The sequence below is a fragment of the Lontra canadensis genome, unplaced genomic scaffold (assembly GCF_010015895.1).
Source record: "Lontra canadensis isolate GAN:19392208 unplaced genomic scaffold, GSC_riverotter_1.0 scaffold27, whole genome shotgun sequence".
Taxonomy (NCBI): domain Eukaryota; kingdom Metazoa; phylum Chordata; class Mammalia; order Carnivora; family Mustelidae; genus Lontra; species Lontra canadensis.
The window spans coordinates 15,704,996-15,731,878 of NW_022631021.1; the positions used below are offsets into that span (position 1 = coordinate 15,704,996).

General features: G+C 38.7%; 1 protein-coding gene across 22 annotated transcripts in view; it reads left to right on the forward strand.

The window, feature by feature from the left end:
- DST (dystonin) overlaps positions 1–26,883 on the forward strand; it is a 466,510-nt gene that overhangs the window by 350,914 nt on the left and 88,713 nt on the right. For all 22 annotated transcript variants that reach the window (XM_032864474.1, XM_032864488.1, XM_032864489.1 and 19 more), the window contains 12 exons: positions 3,966–4,089; positions 7,097–7,305; positions 7,932–8,249; positions 8,750–8,916; positions 10,526–10,682; positions 11,616–11,742; positions 14,299–14,361; positions 15,178–15,419; positions 16,377–16,506; positions 19,320–19,519; positions 20,642–21,137; positions 22,167–23,638. In XM_032864474.1, the coding sequence (XP_032720365.1) occupies positions 3,966–4,089; positions 7,097–7,305; positions 7,932–8,249; positions 8,750–8,916; positions 10,526–10,682; positions 11,616–11,742; positions 14,299–14,361; positions 15,178–15,419; positions 16,377–16,506; positions 19,320–19,519; positions 20,642–21,137; positions 22,167–23,638 (3,705 nt within the window). The remainder of the gene's footprint in view (positions 1–3,965; positions 4,090–7,096; positions 7,306–7,931; positions 8,250–8,749; positions 8,917–10,525; positions 10,683–11,615; positions 11,743–14,298; positions 14,362–15,177; positions 15,420–16,376; positions 16,507–19,319; positions 19,520–20,641; positions 21,138–22,166; positions 23,639–26,883) is intronic.

The window sequence follows — 26,883 nt, forward strand, 5'->3', positions numbered from 1 at the left end:
GGAGGAGACCAAGGTCATAATCTCTCAGTAGCCCCTTGTCGTAGATGCTTCTTTATGTTTTGATTTCATTGAAATCCATTAAAAACTACATATGGTACATATTTCAATTTGCAATTTTATTCTGAAGCTCTGTTGTAAACCTCTGCCCTCATTAAATTATAACCTGATACATGTTAGGGATTAATAATTGTTGACTTGAATGTAATTATGGAGAGAAAAGGCATGGGATGTTTTGAAAAGAAGAGATGAAGAAAAAAGTGCTTCTCTTGTGATCCATTTCTAAGTTTTAGGATGATAGGTCGGGCCGACGTTGGTACTCAACATTTTGTAGAACCATGCTGACTTTCACATGTATCTATCCTGTAGATGTTTATGTGCTAGGCCTACTGTTAGGCTTTGTGAAGACACAAAGGTGTTAAAACTCTGCCTCTCCCCTTGGAGAACTCATATTCTAAAAAAAAATTTTTTGGAGGTATTCATAACCTTATTTCATCTCTTAAATAAGTATGCGGTGCCAGCAAACTGTGTCTGTGGCTTGGACTTCAGCCTGGTTCTAGGTAGAGTTCCTGTCATGAGGAATTGTCCTGTAACTAAACCTGTAAAAGGATTTCCTAGACAGATCCACTCTGATACAGAGTCTTTGGCCTCTTGGGACAATTTTAGGATCTGGTACACAGATCACAAATCCCACTTCGGCCATAGCTTGCTGGGCCTTTTGACATATATGGGCTGCCCGTACGTTGTTTAAATTACTTGAATCTGAAAATTAGTTGACGAAATATTTGCCATTGGCTATAGGCATTTGTTTTAGTCTGAAATGAAGGCAGAAATAGAAGAGGATCTTTTGGGATCTTACACCTGATGTTTTTACTTATTTACTTTTCATTCATTTACTTCTTTTAGAAAGTTTTTCAGTGTCCCAAGCACTGTGCAGGGCAGTGAAAAGGAAGTGGAAATAGAATAAATTCCTTGTTCTCAAAGAAGTTAGTTTAAGAGACAAATCCAGTATTATTCACAGGGTACTTATGGGAGCCCCTGGGGGGAGTTCTTGCAAACTAGGGGTAAAGAGAAAGTTAGGGGGTTTCCCAGCTGACTGTTAATGGGTGAACAAGAGCCAGGCTCGGGATGATGGGGGGATAGGTAGCGTGAGAAGGTTAACATATAGAGATGTTAAATGTTGGGTCTAGCTTGAGCAAATAGTTACGAAACAACTGTGTTTTTGGACATTTCTGAAACAGGAGGTGGAAGAAGATGAGATTGAAGGTAGAATTAAGGGATAGGTGTCATTGTAGGCTCAAGTCTTTTGTTTTTATAACAGCAATGGGAAGCTACTGAAAGATTTTAAAGAGGGGAGCGATATGGTCCAGGAATGTATTGTAGGTAGAACACACTGGGGGAAGCTATGTCGGGGAAGAGATTGGAGGCAGGGGGCTTGGTAGGATGCTTTTCTCAGTTGAGTGCAATGATCCAGAAATACAGAGCAGCAGCCTGCTTTTAAAAACACGTTAAGCAGGTAAAATTGTCAGGGCCCGGTGGTGGATTTGCATGTGGAAAGGAGGGTTGAGGGGGCGTCCAGAAGGAAGCTCAGAGTTACTGCTTGGGTCATGAGCTGCAACAGCAGGAGGAGTGCAGGTGTAGGGGTGAGATAATGAGTTCAGATTCAGTGTTTTGAGTTGGAGGTGACTGTTTACACCCAGATGGAAATGATCAAGAGGCAGTTGGAAACCTGGGCCCATGGCCAGGGATGAGTTCATCTACAGTTGGGCATATGGGAATTTGAATTTGAAATCCGAGTGTGAGACTGAAAGAGGAGCTTGAGTAGCTCCAGTGAAGTGAAAGCCAGGCACAGGGCCTGGCTGGACAGCCCTTTTGGACACAGATACGTCAGAGGTGTTAGGAATGCGGGGCCAGACTTCTGGAAGACTCTGTGGTTCTTTTTTTTTTTTTAATATTTTATTTATTTATTTGACAGAGAGATATCATGAGTAGGCAGAGAGGCAGGCAGAGAGAGACAGAGAGGGAAGCAGGCTCCCTGCTGAGCAGAGAGCCCGATGCGGGACTCTATCCCAGGACCCTGAGATCATGACCTGAGCCGAAGGCAGTGGCTTAACCCACTGAGCCACCCAGGAGCCCCGACTCTGTGGTTCTTGTCTCGACCTCTTGTCTCTTTGTTGCAACTGTTGAGCCACATGTACTTAGAGAAGTGGAGGCCTCAATTCAGCAAATCCAGAGTTCCAGTATCCTTTCTGAACCTTTTCCATTTTCTCTCTTCCTATAACCTCTGGGGACAGAATTATTCCAGTCCCATTTCCACCTCCTTGATGACATCTGTTCTTTTCTCCTTCTCAGCACATAGGTCTAAGATCTGTCCGTGATTCCGCCGGGCCTCCTCCTCTAGTGCCTGCAGCTCTGGCGGTCTCGCTGTGGGGCTTGGCTTCCAGAGCTTTATGTCTAGTTCTAGCCTGTGTTCAGAGTCACTCCACTTCCAGCTTCACTGTTTTTTTTGTTTGTTTGTTTGTTTTTTTTCTTTCTATGTGAGGATCCTAAGAGCTCTTTGAAGTCATAAATTCTTAAACTCTCCTTTGCTCCTAAACTTGCTCCCACTGTTGCTTATGAATTCCATTAATTGCCTAGGCTCAAAAACACTGGATGCTTCTCTTGTCTCCTCTTTTTCCTTATTCCTGCCTCCTTAAGGAGTGATATCCCGTAGAACATTCTGTGACCATGGAAATGTTCAGTAATGTCTCCCAACATGGTAACCACTCATTACCCTTGGTTACTTAGGACTTGAAATATGGTTAGGACAGCTGAAGAATTGAATTTTGAATTTTATTAGATTTCAATTAATTTTAAATTTTGAAAGTTCCATGTAGTATGTGGCTACCGTATCTCAAAGCACAGCTTTAGATAACCAGTTATCAAGAGACCCTCTCCAACTTTGTAACCAGTTTTGTCTTCCCAGCCCAGAAGGGGCTCTCTCCTTTGTTCCTGCTGAAATTGCTCCAACTGGCTTCTCTGCTTCATTTCTTACTCATGTCATATATCCCGCACAGTGCTACTAATTTAGCCTTCTCTTAACACAGCTCTGAGCGTGTCAACCCATACTCAGAATCCTTGAATGACTCTCCGTTGCTGCAGGATGAAATGTAGCCTCTTTAGCTGGGCAGTCCTGTTACTCTTTATTCACCCAGACACATTTTCTACCTGGTTGGGACCCTCCCCTGTCGTGTGATATTTCAGTCTCTATCTTTGTCCACTCTGCAGGGACATGTCCTCCCTACTTCTACCTTCCATACTTTCCTCAGGACCCAGCCCAGTACCACCAGCATGGAGAACGGTCCTCATTTCCCTCTGCACTTAGCCCCCTCTCAGCTTCCAATAGCACTTAACGAGTTCCTGATATAGACTATAAGATCCCTATGGGTGAGCTTTGTATCTGTTTGGTTTTGTATTTTCACAAACGCAGCAAGATTTTTTTGAATTTGTTAGATGTTAAGTAGCTTTTGTTGAATAAACAAATAAATATGACTTTGTATAGAAACGGAAATCCTTATTTCCTTACCTGGAGTCAGAAATAGTCCTAAAGGTAGTTTTGTTTTGTTTTTGGCTTTAGATTGGTTTTTGTTTTTGTTTTCTGGTGGTTACTGAGGGTCTCGTCCAGGACGATACCCTGAAAGGGGGATGAAGGGAGATCTGAGGTTACGGGGAGAGGGTTGCAAGATCAAGAACCAGGCCACGAATCATGAACATATGCTCAGTGGTTTATTTCAAGACTGAATTTATATTGTCCTCACTGGTTGATGACTTTGCTAACACCACTTTATAACTGGCCTTTTTCTAAGGACTCTGGAGTAAGTTGATAATGATGAAAAGATTTCTATGTCCAATATTACCTTATTGTACTAAAAATAATTTTTTTATTAGAAATACATCATTTAGTATAACTGAAGCATTCGATTCTCCAGGCTCTGCAAGGACAGATATCAAGTCAGCAGGTTGCTGTAGAGAAACTGAAAAAAACAGCTGAAGTGCTTTTAGATGCTAGAGGATCTCTGCTTCCAGCCAAGAATGACATCCAGAAAACACTGGGTAAGTGTTTTTTTCCCTGCTTGCTTTCTCACAGGTAGATTCTCCATGAAGGTGTTCTGATACGGAGAACACACTCATGGGTGCGTATGGTGTTGCTTCTGCCCTTTCCCTGCGAAATGGCGCTTCCCCGTCTCGGAGGAGGCGTGCCTTTTGGGGCAGGTATATTGGGAATGGGGGTTGTATAGTTTGAGAAGAGTTTGTTTAAAGTTTATTGTTATATTTAGAAAATGTAACAAAAACTCTTCCTTTATGTAATACTCATCACAGAAAGCAGGACATGAGATTCTTTTGATGGAAGGCATTGGGCAGAGTTAGACTCTAAACCTATGGCCAAAAGAGACTCACTGAAGGGTCTTTATAGAAAGCAGAAGCATGGCTGGCATTAAAAGATGTGCTTTAAAACAGTGTTTCCACCTCTCCATTTTCTGGAAGCCTTTGAGTGGTTTCACAGGGCTCTGATTACCCCCGTTTTCTCCTTTGATACTAAAAACTTGTACCCATTCATAGTGGCGCTTCTGTGCCCTCTCACATTAGAGTCGCTATCTCTTGAGAGAAGAGCTATTGCGTGATCATATTTAGTTTAGATTAAATGCACAGTGGGGTATCAATAAATGTTTGCTGCCTTACTGTATTTTCTTTGTTGGTTTGCTAATGTGTAGTTCAAGGTTGTTACATATTTCTGTGCATGAAATAAAAAGCACAAGTTTTGTAAGATGATTGGACCTGTGTTTCACACCAAAGCATGTGTGAGTTAAAATCTGAGCAGAAATTTTAGATGAGGAGAAGGATGAAACTTTCCTTTTCTAAAACCAGTCTATGGAAGGAAAACTTTTTTTTCATTCTTAAATATGGCTTAACTTTTTTGAGCATGCATCCCTGTCAAAAGAATTTCAGCATATACCCCATGTATACCTGTGTATTTATAAGATACACTATCTTATCACATTATGTGTGTTATAATTATAAAGCACAAGAACATATCACTTAAAAGCATAAGATAAAAATATGAATGGAAGTTCTAATATTTTGTTCCTCTATCCCAGAGCATCATCTTGTAATCCCACATTGGCAACCACTGCTATAAGGACTTGGGCATGGAGATTAGGAGGAAAAGAAAGACTATTATATATATGTGCTTCTGTTATTTGAAGAGGCATTTTCCCCATTGTTAAGGGTACATAGTTTGGTTTTTATTAGCTTAAAAATCCACATGTTATACATTAAGACTTTAAAACTTCTATCTGGCATAAGTTTCTAGGACTATGTGAAAATACATTTAAGATATAAAGGAATTTCTCTAAAGGCTCTATCTGACCTCTAAGAAAACCAGCCACTTAAAAAAATAAGTCTTAGAGTAGATTTCATTTTGTACCTTTTTCTTCTAAAATAATATTTACTTAGTAAAAGCAAGAATTCATTTCAGTGACAATATTTCATCGCTAAGAAATACAAAAATAATAACACTCAAAACGTGCCCATTGAATACAATAGCTGACTTTGCTTGGGAAAGCACTGCTCAAGGCTAACTAGATTGCTGATTTACCCTCTGACACACAGAATTGCCCACCTGAGAGGCAGCTCACCTGCTAATCCGTCACCTCCTGTAATTCAGAGTATTTTCTCTGTGACTTCCAAAGAAGGGCTTATGTTTGAAATTGCTTCTTGTTTTGTCTGCTGATAGCATATTCAGTTCATCCCCCTGAGACCCCCCCACCCCCCGCCCTGCTCTGCACTCTCCCGGGCTTCATCCTGTTCTCTGACAGGACCATTGACTGTTGCCTTAAATTAGCTTATCTTAACCTCTCAATTCAGTGAAAATTTGTCAAAGTGTTTTTTCATGATACACTAAAATAATCAAAGACAAATATTGCTTCTATAGATTGTGTTCCATGGGCCAAACACAGCATGTAAAATGTTTTCATTCTCAGGTCTTTGCCGTCAAGATTTTTCTAACTGAACATACAATATATCCAACTAAAGCATTCATAAATAATTAAAATGTTTTTCAAATTATTGGACAATAAGTAATAAATTGATGATTTATTCCAGAGAGAGATTAATACATGAAAAATCACTGTTCTTTGAACTTCTCATACGTCTGCAGTATAGAATGTGGGATGTTAAAGTATAGAACTTTGTGTTTGAGTGAAAACTAGGCTAGAACAGCATGTTTAACATCTTAAGTCTTCAGAATTGAAAATAAGGTTAAGCTCATCTGAGATAGGTCAACCTATTAACCTTATTTATTTTTCCCTTTGGTCTGCTGTTAAACTTTTCACATAAATTCGATTTATATTTTAGAATCGTAATCTCAACCTTTCTTATTTTCAGTGGATTTTCCTGATCTCTTTTCTCATTGTATATATCTGTTTTCTCATGTGTGCATCTGTCACTTTCTGTACTTTCAAGTACTTTACTTAGACTGTGAAGGTTGACAAAAGCTTAAGTGTGTGTGTGTGTGTGTGTGTGTGAGAGAGAGAGAGAGAGAGAGGAAGGAAGGGAGAATGTATGCTATGCACAAGGGAGAGATAATTTTTATATGTAAAGGTTAATTCTTGATAAATTTTTTTATAGCTGTGTATTGTCCTAGAGAATAGCTGTGTATGAGTGTCACCTTTTTCTTTTTTCCATGTAGTTATCTAATAGTATGGCTAACTTGAAAATCTCAGATTGAGAACCAAAGATTGGCTATTTAGACTGTTAACATTTTTCTGGGGCACTTCAAATGTTTGTGCATCCCAAAAGCTCTTTTTGAATACAGATGACATATATATCAACTATTTTTTTAAAAAATACTTCAGTTTTTTTATATTTCACTGAGATCTTTTTCTTCTTTTGTTAAGGTTTTAGATGGCGCCCTGATTTCGCATTTTGAATTGATCATTTAAACCTCTTTTCTTTTTCCAGTTTCGGTGTGGAAATTGTGTGAACCACCATAGTGTATTTTTGAAAAGGAATAGGGCAAAGAGAGCTTTGTGGTTAACACTTTCTGATCTTTCTGGGCTAGATGACATTGTTGGGAGATATGATGATCTATCCAAGTCTGTTAACGAACGAAATGAAAAACTGCAGATAACCTTGACCCGCTCACTGAGTGTGCAGGATGGCCTGGATGAAATGCTGGACTGGATGGGAAGTGTGGAAAGTTCTCTGAAAGAGCAAGGTCAAGTGCCCTTGAACTCTGCTGCTCTCCAGGATGTCATCAGTAAAAACATTGTAAGTGACATTTGACAAGAAAAAAAAAAACTTAGATGGGGGGAAAAAAACCCACTTAAATAGTACCAAGTATGGGTAAATTGAAGATAAAACTTAAGGATAAAAAAAAGAAAGTTTCCTGAATATAACTGTGAAAAGCAGTGCTTGCTCTGAGACACATGTGTGAAACAGTTTTTCTCTGAAGAAGTAGAGAGAGCGCTTCGTATACTTTCTCACAAATGTAACTCATTACAGGGGCTTACACATACCCGAGGCCTATCTTGTTTATCACAGCTTCAGCCAGCTGCACACGAGGTTAATCAGATCAATCTTGGTGTTGTCTAGCCTTTTAAAAATTAGGACTTTGGATAATCCCTAGGCTCCGTTCAATCCCAAGGGTTGCGGAGTAGCAGCCGTCTCTTGCCTTGCCTGGGCAACTCAACAGCTGTTCGCCACTCTGTCCTGAAGAGATTTGGGATGGTGTTCCTCAAGGGACAGATGAAACTTGTCAGTCAGCCCCAACACTTAACTTTCCTTAGTCACAGGTTGTTCAAGCTCATGTGGTTATGTATGGTCATTTTTTAACACTCTCTGACATTGTTTGTAAACATCATGGTAAAACATACGCAATATTTGGTTCATTTCAGATGTTGGAACAGGATATCGCAGGTCGTCAGAGCAGCATAAATGCCATGAATGAAAAACTGAAGAAATTCATGGAAACCACAGATCCATCCACTGCCTCCTCACTGCAAGCCAAGATGAAGGACTTGTCCGTCCGATTTTCAGAAGCAAGTCGTAAACAGAAAGAAAAACTTGCCAAAATGGAGGAGCTAAAAACCAAAGTAGAACTCTTCGAGAACCTCTCAGAAAAGCTCCAGACATTTTTAGAAACAAAAACTCAGGCTTTCACTGAGGCTGATGTGCCAGGAAAAGATGTTACTGAATTGTCTCAGTATATGCAGGTATGTCTTCCTTAATATTCACGAGGTTGATAAGCGTGTGAACACTTCAGACCAGCTCACACATATATTAGCAACATGAAATTAGCAGTCATCATTTTCATTGCTGATGGATTGGTAAGGATCTGTGCTTACCAATCTGTCCTGTCTACTTCAAAAATCCCAAACCCCATCTTCTCCTTAAAGCCTTTGCTCATTGATTAGAAATGAACACTGTTTCTCATACATATACTTCTCACATATTAAAGATGATGTAAGTATCATATGCCAGAACCCACAAAGAGACAGACTATAATGCATTTTTAAATTAAATAAATTTACTTGTGTTCTCTTCCAGACAGCCTAACTGCCTGTCTATTTATATTTAGAGTACTGACCATAGGCAGGATCATTCTGTGAAATTTTGAGTAGAGCCATTCCAGTCCCATACGTACCTCTTGATAGAATGCCATCCGGAGATCTAACAACATCTTAGATTGATTAAATATCCATATGCTTTGTAGGAATCAACTGCTGAATTCTTAGAACACAAGAAAGATCTTGAAGTTTTACACAATGTTTTGAAGGAGATATCTAGCCATGGCTTGCCAGGTGATAAGGCTCTGGTTTTTGAAAAAACAAATAATTTGTCAAAGAAGTTCAAGGAAATGGAGGATACCATCAAAGAAAAGTAAGCACCACTTAAGAAATTGGATTTTAATCTACCTAAAACTTAAAGAATGAAGTATTTTTATTTGCTCATGTAGAAACCTGAGACAAAACTTGGGAATAAGCATAGGGCTACTTTGTAAGTGCTTTTATATTGATATTATTTTCCTATTTAAAATTGAGTGCATTTTTGTTAGAATATTTAGGATGGGAATTTGATAAGTCTAACCTTAAAGTAGAAAGCATTATGTAGAAAATAGTGGTGGTCGTGTATTACTGAAAATAATTTAAAATCAATGTGGTCTCTGAAGCCTTTGGCAAATGCCACAGTTTTATTTGCAAAAGCAGAAATAACCTTGAGAGATAGCTCATGGTTCATTGCTTTTGGGGCTTAATTCAGAAACTGCTCAATTTCAATATAGTTTCTGATGGCTTTTTTCTTTTTTTGGTAAAATAGTTTATTTTTAAAGAATTGTAGGTAAGAAATGACTCCGTGAACAAGCAAGATAAGAAACAAGAGAATGCACCTAAGTTGAGTTAAAAAGCAGTACAGGGATAAATCTTGTAACTAGACTTCTCTCTTTCTGATCTCATATTAGTGTAGAGTATACCTCTGGTTTTTCTATAGACCCCACAAAGATAGAAAATAGTTATCTTTTAACTCTTCTTTATTTCTTCAGAATGCTCTGCCTAAAACTTTTGAGCACTCTCTACTACTATTTCCAGAGCTACGGTTTTCATCTTGTCACATAATATTTAACTCACATCACATGGAAAGTATATTCTTGGTTTTTTGAGGTGAACTCTAGGTGGTTTCTTTTTCCAGAAGGGTCCAGTTTTAAAACCACGTAGTCATCAGTAATTAGTCCAGCTGCAGTGGACCCTTCTATGCCAGTATTCCACATACATGCACATGGGCACACGCCATCCACATGCCACTCACATGCCACCCACATACCAAATGGATCTGTCCTCATAGCTGTTCATGTGCTGGGCATGTGCCCTCCCTCCATGGTGCTTAATATGCAGAAAGATCCATATGGTTCACTGTGGAGTTTTCTGAGTATCTGTCGGGGAGGCAGTCATTAACATTCTTTAGTCCCTTGGTCTCACCTCATGTTTGAAGAGTTCAATCTGGACTCTCTGAAGCACCTGGTTTATCCATCTGCTAAAGTGACTGTAGTGTTGTGTAGAAACCACTAGGTGGCGGCATGGTTTCCTCAGATTGGTGATTTGTAAGTGTTTCCCTGCTGGTTCTGTGCCTGCTGGCATTAAGTACCATGTAAAGTGGACAGATTAAAGCTTGCTGAATCTAAATAACGTTAAAACTGTTTATATAGCCCTAGAGTTTATGTAGCATTATAAAGTGACATTACTGTATGGGTTATGGATTTCTTAACTGGTCCTATCTTTGTCTATGGATTGTGCCTAAGGAATAAAGTAGTTGATTTCACTTGGCACCTATGAGACATCTCCTCCTTTTATCCAGGGTTAGAGTTTGCATGGGGGAAGTTTTTCTCCCCTTAACTGTAGGGCCTGATACAGGAATAATAAATTTATTTACTAGTAATTATTCCTTTGGAGTATTTTCTTTCCATGGCTTAAATTCTTCAATAATTTTTGTTATCTAGAAAAGAAGCTGTATCTTCTTGTCAAGAACAGATGGATGCTTTCCAAGTCCTTGTTAAGTCACTGAAGTCATGGATAAAAGAAACAACAGAAAGAGTTCCCATTGTGCAGCCTTCTTTTGGTTCAGAGGATTTAGGAAAATCTTTAGAAGAAACTAAGGTGAATTGTTATCTACTACTAATTTCTTCTTTGTCCGTGTGAGTAATGGGAGGTGAAAAGACTATTAGTTCTTTCCTTTTATCTAAAAAGTTAGATCCCCATTTTATCTTCGGTATATTTTGGTTATATTTGGAAATCATGACATAGCTTTAATCCTTTGGAGGAAGAGCACACATTTTGAGTTAATCTGCTTTTTAAAAGAGATGTATTAGTGAGTTGCTGCCTGTTTTAGTACCCAAGTTTTCTTCCCCACCAAATCTCTACTTACTTTCAGTGAGTTTTTTAATACCGCTTCTCATAGTGTTATGTAAAGGATCCTGCTCTTCAAGTCAGTATTTAACTCTAGCTCCAATATATCCCTGGAACCAGTATTTGAAGGTAGAAGTTGTTTGAATCTCTAGTACAGATACTGCACAAGTCTTTTGTCATCTGATCCAAATCATAAAACTTATGACCAGTTATGGTAGTTCTCCCATTCTAACCTTGTGGAGATGCATGCTGTTAAAAATTCATTGAAGTTTTGGGGATTAAAACTCACTATTAAATAGAATTCTGAATTCCCATTTTTTTTTTTTTTTTGTAAATCATTTCTGGTACATTTCTTCTTATAACTTGGCTGGTACCAAGTGCAGTTTTCAGACTGACAGTTGACAGTTAGTTTGGAACCCATGGCAGCTAGAAATAGCCTGACTTGCATTGTGGCTAGGAGCAGAATGTCGGATGGACCATACCTCACTTCTCACCGCTAACAGTGTTAACAGTCACCTGGACTGTTAGAACACCTAGGCATGGTGCCTTTTTTTCTATCCACTCCCCCACAAATCAGGACCCACAGTCATCATTGCTTTAAGATATGTTTAAGAAATTGAATTATAATGTGTAACTTTGAAAATATTATGAAGATTGAAATATACTGTGTTTTTATATCTCAAGAAATTACAAGAAAAGTGGAGTTTAAAAACACCAGAGATTCAGAAAGTAAACAACAGTGGGATCTCACTATGTAACCTAATCAGCGCTGTGACTACCCCCGCGAAGGCAATAGCAGCCGTGAAATCAGGTACGTGTTTTGTTTATATCCATGGCAGACCCTCTAAGAACTGGGTCCACCCATGTTACTTCTGTTTCCTTAATTTTTAAACTAATGCATAAAATAAGCTCAGAAATACAAAGGGAGAGTGACAAGAAAGATGGCATCTATACATGCCCTAAAAGTATGTTCTGCACATGGAATAGTATCTGTACTAATCAAATTTCAAATCCCTCTTACGGTTCATTTTCATAGAGACTACAGTTAAAATGTAGCCAGATTAATGAGTAAGAATAAGGAGGATTGTATTGGGGAAGAGGAAAGATCAGATTCTAATTTGTTTTCTACTTTAATTAATGGGGATAACTCAAATTCTACTTGAAATATTTGATCAATTTGATCAATGAGTATCAATTTCCCAGATCAAATATTTGATCCTGGGAAAAGAGAGGTGAGGGAAGGAAGCAGCTCTTTTCTGTAGAGTAGATCTCTGTATTTTGAAAAATCGCCATCTATCTTATTTTCTACAGTGTTCCCAAAGAAAATTATATAATGGGTTAGCCAGCGTATCTAAATTGTAGTCACGATTGAGCCACTCAACAGAAGTGGGGAATTAGTAATGATTCTTTAAAATTAATTTAAGATGTGGATATGTTTTTAAGTTTAAAACATTTATATTGTTAATATCAGGTTTTTTTTTTCCCCAAGAATAGATGGAGGCAGATCACATATCTTTATTCTGAGAGTCTCTGAGTACCCTCTGTGGTTTTTCTGTTCTGCCCAGCCCCCCAGCTGCCCCTATTGTGAGACTGGTGTTGCAGCTGGGCCTCTTGCAACCGTTTATTCCGCTCTATTAACCCCATTTCAGAGCGTACTTATAGTTATATGGCGTGATGATCTCTCCTTTCTCTTCTAATCAGATTTCCTGAAATGTCAAGTGTTTTGTTTTTTAAAGAAAAGGAATTCTATTGTGTTTTTAGTTCTTCATGTCCACTTTATATTTGCAATAAGTAAGGTTTTTGTTTCTGTTTTTCCTCCTACTCTTTTTTTTTTTTTTAAGATTTTATTCATTTATTTGACAGACAGAGGTCACAAGTAGGCAGAGAGGCAGACACAGAGAGAAAGGGGGGAGGAAGCAGGCTCCCCGCTGAGTAGAGAGCTCAATGCAGGGCTGGATCCCAGGACCCCAAGATCATGACCTGAACTGAAGGCAGAGGCTTAACCCACTGAGCCACCCAGGCGCCCCTCCTCCTACTCTTGATAACTACCAAGCACAGTAGGAATCAGTCTTGACTCAGGATATTTTCACTTTCAACTGAAATGCCAATGTCTGTGATTTTTTTTTTTTTTTAAGAGACAAAACTCAGATTAAGATTCAGATATTTAAATATTCCTGTTTTAAACTTGTCCTCCTGTGGCTAGTTTTAGGAAATGTCTTTGTGTTTTGTCAGCAGCCAATGCATACTTGCCTGATAAAGTCTAATTGAGTATTTTAATATTCTGCTTATGAAAAAGGAGCCAAGGCTAGATGTTTATATAATTAAAGAGAAGTACTAATTACTACTTACTGAGTAGTTCCTATTTGCTAGGCCATCAGTTAACTGTCTTTAATACACCACGGTGGCCTCGAAAGTTAGGTATTATTATCCCCACCAGTGTGGTGGGGTGGTGATTAATTTGTCCAGTCACTCAGCTAGTAATTAGTGGGGCTGGGATTTAAATTCAGGTGAGTCATAGACCAAAGTCCAGGCATTCCTAACCACTGTGCTCTTCTCTCTCTGTGTTGACAGAATGTGGGTTTTAGTAATAGGATTTGTTTGTTTGTTTTCCTTTTAACTTTTCATGTCTTTGTACCTCTTTCTGCTTCCGTTAAACCCATAATAACACTGTGTAACTGTACCAGACAATTTTCAAATCCTTAAGTAAGGGTTTGTCAGTCATTTATGCTTCATGCAACACGCACAGTGAGCAACTTTTGAGCTTCAAGGACTTTATTATTAAAAATAGCAGTAAAACAATGCTATCATAAAATTGTTTAATACTTAATGATGAATGTATATAATCTAAACTTATTAAACTCTAATGTTTAAGGTGATCACATAACCACTTTAAGAATGAATGTTACGTCCTTTAGGTTCTTTTTTCATCTTTGAATTCCCTGTGGTAATAGCCAGAGTGCTTAAGATAGAGGAAACCCTCAAAAGTATTCATGGAACTAAATACATAATGCTAAATTTGCTGCCTAAAATCTATATAAATGAGTCATATCTAGCCATTTTATATAATTATATTCAAATTAAGTTTTTTCACAGTCCCACATTGTATCAGTGCTGTGTATAAGTGTATTAAACTGGGAAGTAAGTTAAAAAAAAAAAAAAAGAATGAATGCTATATACCAGAAAGGATCTATAAATAATGGACCTTTGTTTGATTTAGACATTGAATCAATATTTTATATTTTCAAATAGTAATAACATTTTTAAATGATTACTGTTTATAGGGTTTGACTTAATGCCATCTACTTACTATTAATGTGTAGAAATACTATAGAAATCTATGACTACTTCAGTGTTTCTATTTTTACAGGTGGAGTAATATTAAATGGTGAAGGAACAGCCACAGATACTCAAGATATTTTGTCAAATAAAGGTGAATAGTAACTTAAGTGCTTACGATTACAGTAACTTTGGTTTTGCTTTGATTTTTTTTTTTGAGAGAAAATCTTTTTAGAGATGACCAGTAGTTATATTGAAATGTCAACTTTGAATTAAAATGATATTTATTTTTTAAAAGAGAAGGAGAGAAAGTGTGATTGGGGGAAGGGAGAATCTCAGGCAGAGTCTGCACCAACTGTGGAGCCTGTCTCGGGGCTTGACCCCGTGACCCCGAGTGAGCTAAAATTGAGAATCAGACACTTAACTGATTGAGCCACCCAGGGGCCCCCAAAATGATATTATTTTATATCATAGTCATTTCCTTATAAGTATATTTATATCACATTCCATGTAATTTTGTTCATCTCAAGTTAGTGAAATCTGGTAGTTTGGTTTGGTATTTGGTTGTGTTTTCTTCTTTTTCGTTAAATAATCTAAGATATTTTTCCACTTGGAATAATATTCTTTGAGGTATTTTCTTGAGTTTGATTCCTAAGGACTTAATACGTAGCATTTTATGGCTTTGGTTTCCCATTCCATTGAAAAATCTCTTTTTCATTTCACTCGTATTATGCAATGTACCTAAATCGTTAGTTATTAAATAGCATTATAAGGTAGTTCTAAAAATTCTTTTAGGGTTTTTAACCCTTTAGTTCAAAAAAAAAATCTAGGACTTTATCATAGTAGTCTTAATATGGACAAAATAGAAGGGAATATCATGTAAAGCAAACTTTTATTTCTAGAGCTTTCCTCTAAACATCCTGAAAATGTATGTGTCTGATTTTATCTTATTTTATTTTATTACTTTAAGGATTGACGTCCATTAAAAAGGATATGACTGACATAAGCCATGGTTATGAAGATCTTGGCCTTTTACTTAAGGACAAAATAGCTGAACTGAATACTAAACTCTCCAAATTGCAAAAGGCACAGGAAGAATCCAGCGCCATGATGCAGTGGCTCCAGAAGATGAACAAGACTGCGGCCAAGTGGCACCAGGCACCGACACCGACAGACACAGAGGCCGTGAAGACACAGGTGGAGCAGAATAAGGTACATCCTGCAGATACATTTCCTGAAGACCCGAAAGAGAACAGACCAGCATCCAGATCGGAGGCCTGGGCGTCAGGACCCATGTTTTGATTCCCAGTCTGTAACCTTCAGCAAATAACTTGCCAGTTTTGTTTAATGTGCCTTTCTGTAGAAAGTGGTGATCACAGTCACCTGTTTAACACATACATACATTATAAGATGAGCGAAATATTGGGGCATAAGCACCTTTGCCACCTTTATTTTTTAAACAGTTTTATTTTTAAGTAATCTCTACACCCGATGTGGGGCTTGAACCCACAACTCTGAGTTCCAGAGTCGCATGCTCCACCAACTGAGCCAGCCAGGCGTCCCAACTTTGCCACCTTTAAATCAGGTTAAGTCTTGGATTTTAACCAGTCAGCTATTGGAAAATATTTATTTAGGTATATTAGGGATTTGTTCTGTCCAACATAAAATAGGATAGCTCACACTTTCGCTTTGTTTAATAGGTGGCATTTCTTTCTCCATCTGTCAGGATTGGGGAAATGATTTTACACTGTGACAACAGTGGCAAAAATGTCTGTGTTTGATTTCTATAGCATGTTACCGAGGACAGTGTTGATTCACTAGTAGATTCTCAAAGCTGGCAGCCTTTATCAAGACTGATTTTCTTATCAGTTACAATATTATTGATGTCATCTTCCTTTTTTCCAGAGGGATTTGTTTAAGAATAACAGGAAGTTCTTCCCAGCTGCTGGGGACTAGAGTCATTTTCTCCCTAGCTGTAGCGTTCTTCTTTTGGATTCCTTTATCAGATGGTTGAAGGCTGCTTCAGAAAAGGAGAGGAGAATAGTTAACTGCTGAATTCTGGTCCCTCACCCACTTCAGCACTCACAGTGGATATTTTCATCTATTATAATTGTGTTTTTGTCTTCTGATGTTGACATACTGTAACAGAGTTTTCTTCCCCTTGTTTAGACATTTGAGGCCGAACTGAAGCAAAATGTAAACAAGGTACAGGAATTGAAAGACAAATTGACAGAGCTCTTGGAGGAGAACCCAGACACTCCTGAGGCCCCCAAGTGGAAACAGATGCTGACGGAAATTGGTATGTCACGTCACTTATCCCAGAGTCTGTGAATGAGGAGCACAATCATTTTTAAATCATAGACTTTACCAGAAAAAAAGTGTATCCACCAGCCTCAGTTATTTTTGAATTTGCTTTAATGTTTCATGTTTAAGATGTTGCAAATTTAAAAATGTCATTTCAAATTATAGTATGCTGGGACTGGGCATATCCTGTATTTATCTTGCTAAACACCGTAACAAAATTTATTTTTATGAAGAGTGTAGATACTAGTGAATAAAATGCTGTGCATCAAGTACCATGTTTTTGTCATTTTTTTTACTTGATTTTTGGTGTTTCTATTTTTTATGCTTTATTATATTTTATTAGATTTATATATATTTATATATTTTTATTATATTTATATTTATATATATATAAATATCATATAAATTTAAATATTCCTTTTAAATGTTTTTTTTTTTTTTTTTTTTTTGTCTGGAAAAGGTAAGCTCCCTTTCTCCTCCCTGGAGTTCCTTCAGGGGATTCATTTGGCCCCTGCTTTACGTTCTTCTCTTCTCCAGTCAGGGAAAGGGTTAAAAACTAGCTCCCCACAGAAGTCTGCTAGTTTCCATTCTTCATCCAGAGTTATCCTCTCATCTCATCCTGTCCCTGTAGAAACTGTTTCTCATAAACACAGAATTCTCTTCACAAGTCCTTTTAGTTTATCACCCCTTCCCATTATGATGATAAGGGAAATGCATGTAAGACAGTGGTACTAATTTTCCCTACTTCATAATATTGTTTGGAAAATTCAACGAGTTAATGTGTGTACAGCTCAGACAGACTGTACCTGGCATATAATAGGTGCTGCATGTTCACTATGATTATAATGGTTATTTTACTATCAATTGTTCCATTATGTTGAGCTAAATATTGTCCTTCCATTAGAGTCAGATATGCTATGATAAATTTAAAAATCAGTAAGTATGTTTTAGTTTGAAAAAAGGTTATCCTAAGGAAACTTAATGTTCAAAGGTATAGTTAATCCAACCATAGACTCCTGTTGCATTATAATTTATTTGTCCCTAAGTCAGTGGCTCTCACTTGGGATAATCGGAATTACTTGGGGGACAGTATTATCAAGGCATTTTAGAATAGGAGTTGAGAGTGAAGAGTATTTCAAAAAAGCTTCCTGATAAGATTTTGGTATTTCTCCCTCTCAGTTCACTTTTTGAATTGCATTATTTTTGTTGTTAGATTGTGTTTGATTGTGTTGTTGTTGTTGTTGTTAGATTGTGTTTAACATACCATATAGAATGATGTCATTAGGTACGTTTTAACAGATTGGTTGTATTAAGAGCAGCCATTTATTGTAGTGTGCTACATGAAAAAAATCTGATCAACTAATCACGCTCATCAGTGACTATTTATTGAGTGACTAATATGTTCAAATGCTGGTCAGTAACTCTTGGCTTCAGGGAACAAACTGTCTTAAGGGTGGGAACAGCAGGAAAGGATTCCTAGCAGAGGCATAAGGTCTAGTGGAATTGTGACAGAAAGATTGAGCTGGGATACACAGAGAGGGAGTAGAGTGTGTTAGGTAAGGGCTGGTGTAAGCAGAAGCCTGTTTGGATGATAATTGTAAGATCAATAGGACTCAGAGTTTTCATCTCAGGATCCAGACCCTCTAATATTACTAGACTAGTGTCAGTTTTGTGGGAGGTCTTGAATGTGAGGCAGAAGTCTTCATATTTTATCATCTAGGTGGTGACAACTTAGTTATTAAAGGATATCACAGAAGCGACATATTTATGTGATTGTTTTAAGGAAGTTATTTTAGAACCAGATGGGTTGCAGCTGAGAACCACTAATTAATTACAAGGAAACCAGTGAGAAGACTAGTAGTCTAGGATGATAGTTCTCAAAGGTGTGCTCTGGGGAGCAACAGCATCAGTATTGCCTGGGAACTTTCTAGAAATGCCAAAATTTCAGGCCCCTCTTCAGCCCTATTGAGTCAGAAATTTGGGAGATGGGGCCCAGCAACCTGTGTTAATCCCTCCTAGTGATTCTAGTGCAGCTGAAGTTTGAGAACCACTAGTCTAGGAGGACTAAACATGAGGAGGACCAAAATGGAGTCAGGGCACTAGGAATGTAAGGGATAGGTTTAAGGTTTTATGATCAAGAAGACAGGAGTTAAGAGAATCATGAAAGAACATTCTGAATTATTGAACTTCAGTGATATGGAAGAGAGAATAACCTTTCAAAGAACTCTAAAAATCAGAAGAATCCACCAGTTTTGATAGGAAGAAAAAGTTGTTTTTTAGTGTTTAAAGGGTTGATGAGATTTCCTAGTGTTGTGACTTCCAAGCAGCTGGTTGTCGTTGTGTGTGATTTGAATAAAAGAGAATTGGCGAAAATATACAAATGTGGGAGTCATTTGCCCAGCACTGATCATTGAAGATTTGCTATTCAAAGAAAGGATTAATGTTCCTTGTTCTAGTAGGTCAGTTACAGTTGAACAGAGAGACTCTATAGGACTTCTAGAAGAAATGCAGGATCTCTGGATCCTGTTTGCCTTAAGGAATATTCCATATTCTACATACTCTTCTAAGGTCAGATTCAAATTTTTCTTTACTTCAGTTGACACACAGCTCCAGGACCATAAAATCTGTATCATTAAATGCAATTAACTCTTAGATTAGGCTTTAATCAACTGAGTAAGAAGCGTTACAAAGACCGAATGATAGCCATTATGTATCATTTTGAGTCATATCCTGCGGTATTCACATAGACAGTGATGTTAGATGTATAAATACCAAACACCAGTTTCATCTTTTATCTTTTTCTTTTAGATTCTAAGTGGCAAGAACTCAATCAGTTAACAGTTGATAGACAACAAAAACTGGAAGAATCCTCTAATAATCTAACCCAGTTCCAGACTGTAGAAGCTCAGTTAAAACAGTGGCTTGTGGAAAAAGAACTGATGGTCAGTGTTCTTGGGCCCTTGTCAATTGACCCAAATATGCTGAACACACAGAGGCAGCAGGTGCAGGTGAGTGTTATGTGACTTAACAAGACAAATGTTTTCATTTCATTACATTCATTTCATTACATTAGCTTTGGATGGGTTTGTGCTTAAACTGCCTGGAAGTGTATTTGTAATGCTTCAGATGCCCATAAGATACCCTCCTGAGGTTAGAGGGAAACCTCCAGAGTACCAAAGCCAGGAGGCATCCCAGAACAGTCTCCTGAGCCCATGAGTGGGTCAAGTCTCTTGAGCATTTCAGTCATCTTGTGGTTTGTGCAGACCCTGTTAAAAAGGGCCTTCTTTGAAATATTAATGTGATTGTGTAAGTAATAACATTTTTATGAGAAGCTGGTATGTGCTTTTTATTGTTTAGAAATTACTCCTTTGAGGTTTTATTCATTTTGATTGTGGTAGAAGATAATGAAACTTGTAAAACTCATGTAGTATGCCCCTGAGGGGGTGGAGAGACAGAATAAAAAGGGGAGAAAGAAGAAGAAAAACAAAGAGGGAACCTTGAATCACACATGGGTTAGACTGGTCTAATTATAAAGTGGATGAACCCACGAGGAGAAAAAAAAAAAAAAATCCCTGAGATATAAGTCAGAGGTAGAAGCAAAAGCTCCATCGTGGTGCTAGTCGGATTTCCCTGCATCTACTATGGTCTCAGAGCCGTGTGGCCAGTCCTGTATATTGAAAATATGAAGCAATCTTGGTCATTGAGAGTCAACATGTCCTAGCTCATGTATGTTCTTAATCTGAAGAGAATGGAAGCAAAGTATTTAAGTATCTGGGGAGAAATCATTGCCCCTAGTCTTGGTAATCTCCCTGAGAGAGATGAAATGTACTAACAAAGGGAAATTTCTGGATCACTCATTGTATAATGAGAGTCAGAGCTGAGCCTACATTCTGAGCAACGTAATTTATTGGCTAAAATTTTTATAATAGAGACCACTCCTCTTTGGATTAATTTAACATCATTGCCCTGCCCTTGAAATAAAAACTAGGACAACAGGAACTAAAAAACAAAAGCAAAAACTAGATAGATAAATACCATTTCTGTCTGTCTAGAAATGTAAAGTTCCATTTTCCATAATCAATCATCCAATAACTTGGGTGTTTATTGCCCTCGTTACCTCTTTGCCTTAGATTCTGCTGCAAGAATTTGACACTCGGAAGCCTCAGTACGAACAGCTAACAGCCGCTGGCCGGGGCATCTTGAGCAGACCTGGTGAACACCCTTCTTTCCATGGGATCGTGAAAGAGCAACTGGCAGCTGTGACCCAAAAGTGGGACAGCCTCACGGGACAATTGAGCGACAGATGCAGCTGGATTGACCAAGCCATTGTTAAAAGCACGCAGTATCAAAGCCTGCTGAGAAGCCTTTCTGATAAACTGAGTGACTTGGATAATAAAGTCAGCAGCAGTGTGGCTGTGAGCACACACCCTGAGGCTATGAACCAGCAGTTGGAAGCAGCCCAAAAAATGAAGCAGGAACTAGAGCAGGAAATGAAGCAGATAAAAGTGGCCCAGGCCCTCTGTGAGGATTTGTCAGCACTGGTGAAGGAAGAGTACTTGAAAGCAGAGCTTAGTAGGCAACTGGAAGGCATCTTAAAATTATTTAAGGATGTTGAACAAAAAGCAGGTTTGTCTATCTTTGAATACATGGATTTCCCGGAAACGGAGATCAGTGCCGTGCCTCTTTCCAGGCGGTGGCCCCAAATCTAGGACCCTGAGGGGCCTCTGCCCTTCTTGAGAGCGCAGAGGAAGGAGGGGCCACTCTGCTGAGCGCAGACACAGCTGTGGGGGTAATGCACATACAATAGGCAAAAGTCACTTAACCGTGGAAATGTCAGGTATTTCAAACCGGTCTTTAAAAGATGTCCGTTAATGTTTTTGCTGCATGACAGTTTCATTGCACCAGAGGAAACAGGTGAATACACTTATTAAAAATGCTTCGAGTCCTTTTCTTACCTGTGGTGACTCTGTTCCGTCCTGTCACAGAAAGCTTTTCTAGAGAAATTTGTGAAAGAGAAGCATTGGGTACTAGGTTCTTCTCTCACCTACCTTGGCCCTAATTATGTGACAGATGTGCCCATGGGGCTCAGAGGCAGCAGGAGTGAGTTCCTGAAGAGAGCACAGTTGGCTACTGTGTTTGTTCTGATTGAAAAGTAACACTAAGTGCCTTACAGCTAGTAAATACTCAGTTTATATATTTTTTAATTGATTGGATTTGCTTATTGATTGTAGCAACTGTCTCAGACTTACTCCTTTATTTTGATGGGATACTGGTGATGTTAGCTATGATCATGATGAGATGATTGCAACCACGTTCCCATGACAGGCATGAAGCTGAGAACTTTACATGTATTATCATTTAATTGCCACAGCAGCTTCTATTAATTTTGCCAGTTTATACTTGGGGAGATGAGGCTCAGAGGTTTAATCATCCACCCAGGGTCTAACAGCTCTTGAGGGCTTAAGCCAGAACCCAGACCCACACAATCCTCTGTGCTGCTGCGTAGGGCCTTCATGATATGTAAAAACCGCACCAGTGGACAAGTCATTTCCCTTTTAGACGGTTCTGTCCTTATTTGGTGGTTTTTCTCTTGGTTTTTCATAGATTAGATTACATTTTGATGTGAAATAAACATATCTGTGATTTCATTTTTAGAGAATCATGTTCAGCACCTTCAGGCAGCCTGTGCAAGCTCTCACCAATTTCAGCAAATGTCCCAAGATTTCCAGGTTTGGCTGGATACGAAGAAAGAGGAGCAAAACCGTTCCCCCCCAATATCAGCCAGACTTGATGTCTTGGAGTCATTAATTAAAGACCAGGAAGACTTTAGTAAAACTCTGTCTGCTCAATCTAATATTTATGAAAAAACCATTGCAGAAGGTGAAAATCTCTTATTAAAAACACAAGGGTCTGAGAAGGCGGCCTTACAGTCACAACTTAACACAATTAAAACCAATTGGGATGGATTTAATAAGCAGGTGAAAGAACGAGAAGACAAGGTAAAAGATTCACTGGGAAAAGCCCGTAAGTATAAAGAACATGTAGAGACTCTCCGGCCATGGATAGACGAATGTCAGAATAACCTGGAGGAAATAAAATTTTGCTTGGATCCTGCTGAAACTGAGAATGCTATGGCCAAGTTAAAGTCTTTGCAGAAGGAAATGAACCAACACCTGGGGATGGTTGAACTGCTCAACAACGCAGCCAACAGCTTGCTCAGTGTCTGTGAGGTAGATAAAGAGGTTGTTACAGAGGAGAATAAATCACTGATCCAGAAGGTAGAGATGGTCACTGAACAACTTCACAGTAAGAAACTCTGTCTGGAAAGCATGGCCCAGAAGTTGAAAGAATTTCAGGAAGTTTCCAAAGAAGCTAAAAGGCAGCTTGAGTGTGTAAAGGAACAGCTGGATGCCCATGACTCCCTAGGACCCCAGGCCTACAGTAACAAGTACCTGACCGTGTTACAGACCCAGCAGAAGGCGCTTCAGACTGTAAAGCATCAGGTCGATTTGGTCAGAGGACTTGCCCAGGACCTCGTGGTAGAAGCCTCAGACTCAAAGGGAACCTCTGATATTTTATTACAAGCAGAAACCTTAGCTCAAGACCATAGTGCACTGAATCAGCAGGTTGATGAAAGGTGTTCGTTCTTGGAAACAAAACTTCAGGGCATTGGGCATTTCCAGAATACCATCCGAGAGATGTTTTCTCAGTTTGCAGAGTTCGATGATGAATTGGATAGCATGGCCCCGGTGGGGAGAGATGTAGACACCTTGCAAAAGCAGAAGGAGGCTATTCAAGCCTTTCTGAAGAAACTAGAAGCCCTCATAGCCAGCAATGACAATGCTAATAAAACCTGCAAGATGATGCTGGCCATGGAAGAGACGTCACCTGATCTTGTTGGAATCAAGAGGGACTTGGAAGCTTTAAGCAAACAATGCAACAAGTTACTGGATCGAGCCCAAGCCCGGGAAGAGCAGGTTGAAGGGACAATTGGACGTCTTGAAGAATTCTACAGCAAACTGAAGGAATTTTCTTCTCTGCTTCAGAAGGCTGAAGAACATGAAGAGTCTCAAGGCCCTGTTGGTATGGAAACAGAGACAATTAACCAACAGCTTGACGTGTTCAAGGTAGGAATTCTTCATTTTTACTGTTTTTTAAAAAAAAAATTTAAAGAAAATTTTTATTTTATATGTTCATTGTGTTTTATTAGAAAAACAGTTTCTTTTTTATTTTTAAAAGAAATTTATAACTGGTACAGAAAGAAGAGTGCCTTTTTTTTTCTTTTTAAGATTTATTTATTTGACAGAGATCACAAGTAGGCAGAGAAGCAGGCAGAGAGAGGAGGAAGCAGGCTTCCTGCTGAGGAGAGAGCCTGATGTGGGGTTCGATCCTAGGACCCTGAACCCTGGGATCATGACCTGAGCTGAAGGCAGAGGCTTTAACCCACTGAGCCACCCAGGCGCCCCAGATTGCCTGTTTTGTAGAGCCTTCTAGTATAGCTATCATGTAGTGTTTGAGCCTGAATGAGCACATGTGGAGGTAATTTCCAGGCATGTGGAGATTTCCAAGCCTTCTAGGGATTTGGGCCCTTGTAGGGTTAGACCTGAGATAATATCAAGAGGTCAAAGGGTGCTTGAAAAGTTTTAGGTGAGCCTGAAACTAACATCGTAGGGTCTGTTTCTGATGTCATTCACAACTGACATCTGGAGTGACCAGAGCCATGTTTTAAACTCTCCTGCAGAGGCCCAACCATAACATAAAAAGCTTGTTCTCTTCATGTTTGTCTCCCAGCATTTTATTTAAATGGTGAATTATAGTCTTTTCCTCTTTTCCTTCTTATAGTCTTCTTATCCTTTTTAATTTAATTTCTTTTGTAAACTTTTTCTTCCAAAAGTTCATATTTTGAAAGGCAGAGTGGAGTTCCATGTCATAATCCTGGTTTTATAAAAACAAATCTTGGGCTCATGCTCCAGAGGATTAGGAATAAAATACTTTTGATGAACGGTAAGTTCCTCAGTGCTAGAAATGTCTGCCACTTGATAGCTTGGAGTGAGCTTAATAAATAGAACATTAGATAAAAATGGTGGGACCATGTGCAGTGTCACTGGATTTGACTTCATTTATGATAGTAAGGGCAGAAATTGCATCTCCACAATGGACAAAGACAGGTTCAACTCTGTACAGAGGGGCTCCTGAATATCAAAAATTTACTGCATGGGACCAATATGAATCTTTGGGGTTAGCATGGGTCTTGTTCTATTCATGAGGTGTATTTTACTTTGCAGTAAAGACCGGTATGACAGTCCCACCATTTGCACATAAAGGATAAAAATAAGACCAAATAAAAGTAGCATTTGCAAAACTATGAATTGTTCCCCATGAGAAATGAATAAGAATCAGATGCGCTATCAAATTCTGTGCTGTTATATTTGATATAGTATCTCTTTTGTTCAGCTTTAATAACATTATTTAGGGGACTGAGTTTTGAAAAATAACTTCTTTTTCTTATTACTATTATGGTTATTTGTGGTTTATAAGATACCTTTAAGTCCCAGTTCCTTCAGGGCTTAAAAATCTCTGAATCTATATAGACACTGATTTTTGAAGGCGAAGAAAGTGTTAACCTTAAAAAGTAAAACTGCCAGTTATTTTACCAGCAAAAGACTGATTTATTAGAGAATTGCAGGGTGGGACGAGCAAGCTGGGGCAGAACCATAGACAAGTCTGGAGAACAAAGGAGAGGAACATTCTTTGATAGAGGAAAGCTAGAATTTGGGAAGTCCGTTATAAACAAAATGTCCATTGGAGTAAACTGGGATTTGAAAGAATAGTGGCTTCTCACTGGCTGAATTGTGACCGTCTCTCCTTGGCTGGACTGTCATGGGCCTTAGGGAGGAGGAGGAAAACCTTTCTTGCTCCTGTCTGTGCAGCAATGAAGTATTAGTGTCCACTCGTAAGCTCTGTCTCTTTCTGCTGGATTTCAGTTGAGGACTGAGTGGTAGGCAATGAGAGGTCCCCCTCCTGAACTTCCCAGACCCATTTTAGGGAGGTTTCCCTTAATTAATTAAGGGAAGGCTATCATACGGTTGATTTTACTTCCTTAATTGGTCTGTCAGACTTTCCTGTTTTTGGTTTGCAAAGTTGAGATTTCACATAAGAGGATTTGCTATTAGAAAAACAAAGTTCTGTGGCAATGGCTGCCACAGAGACTTGGGGAGAGCTTGATGAGTGAGTCTCTGGAGTTTTCTGTAGAACCCTGGCAAATTTTGAGTGCTTGAATGACAGTAATCAAGTTGCCTTCTTCCTAGTGAAATTGAAGCATGTCCAGTGCCTTTGTGAAACATTATTATTTCTCTGGATTTTCTGTGAATTTGTGTAGGGGGAAAAAAAAAAAACTATTTCAACTACTTGTAAGAAAATGGGCCAAAGTAATAATATTGGTGCTGCTGCTTGTAGATGCCTCCCTCTCTGTGTTCCCAGTCATGAGTACATTGAAAAATGTGGCTCTCTCTAGAGAAAGTTGAAAGTTGAAAGAAAAAGCAAAGGTAGGCGGAACTCTCTCACCAGTGCATTGAAAGTGTTTTGTAAACTCAAAAGCACTAAGGCATCATTACCATTAATGGCTGCAGAGATTGTTTTATTTGATTGTGAAGAGAGATAAAGTGGTCATTTCTTCTAAAATAAACCACTTATCATGCTGCGTTGTCTCTTTTCTGATTACTTTGGAAGGAGTTGATTGATTTTAATGAAATTTAGTAATAAAGAACATCTTGACATAACTTCAGTGTCTTGAGACCCAGTGACTAAAATAAAAGTTTCCAAGTGGATAAGTCGTCTACATTTAATATATTCCAGGACCAGAGGGGGAGAATAACAAGAATGTTATTATGGTAAATAAAGATGGTAGTGTAGACAATCACTAATTCTATTTATGTGTGTGGGGGGGGTGTGGGTGTGTGTATGTTCTAAAAAAAGCAATCACAACAGTTAATATTTATGGAGGGCTTACTACCTGTCAAGCATTACTCTAAACTCTGTCTTTAATCCTGTTAACAGTCCTGAGACATGGATGCTATTATTATCCCCATCTTAGTGTAAGGAAGCTGAGAGCCAGGAGTTAGGTAGGTGACTTGCCCAAGGTCACACAGGTAGTGAATGTCCCAGCTTGGATGTTTTGTTGGAAATAATACAGCCTTTTGTGTCAAATTGATTCATCATGATGCACATCTGGTATTTTCTCTGGGAAATTTTAAAACATCTCTGCTCTAGGGGCCCCTGGGTGGCTCAGTGGGTTAAAGCCTCTGCCTTCGGCTCAGGTCATGATCCCGGGATCCTGGGATCGAGCCCCGCATTGGGCTCTTTGCTCGGCGGG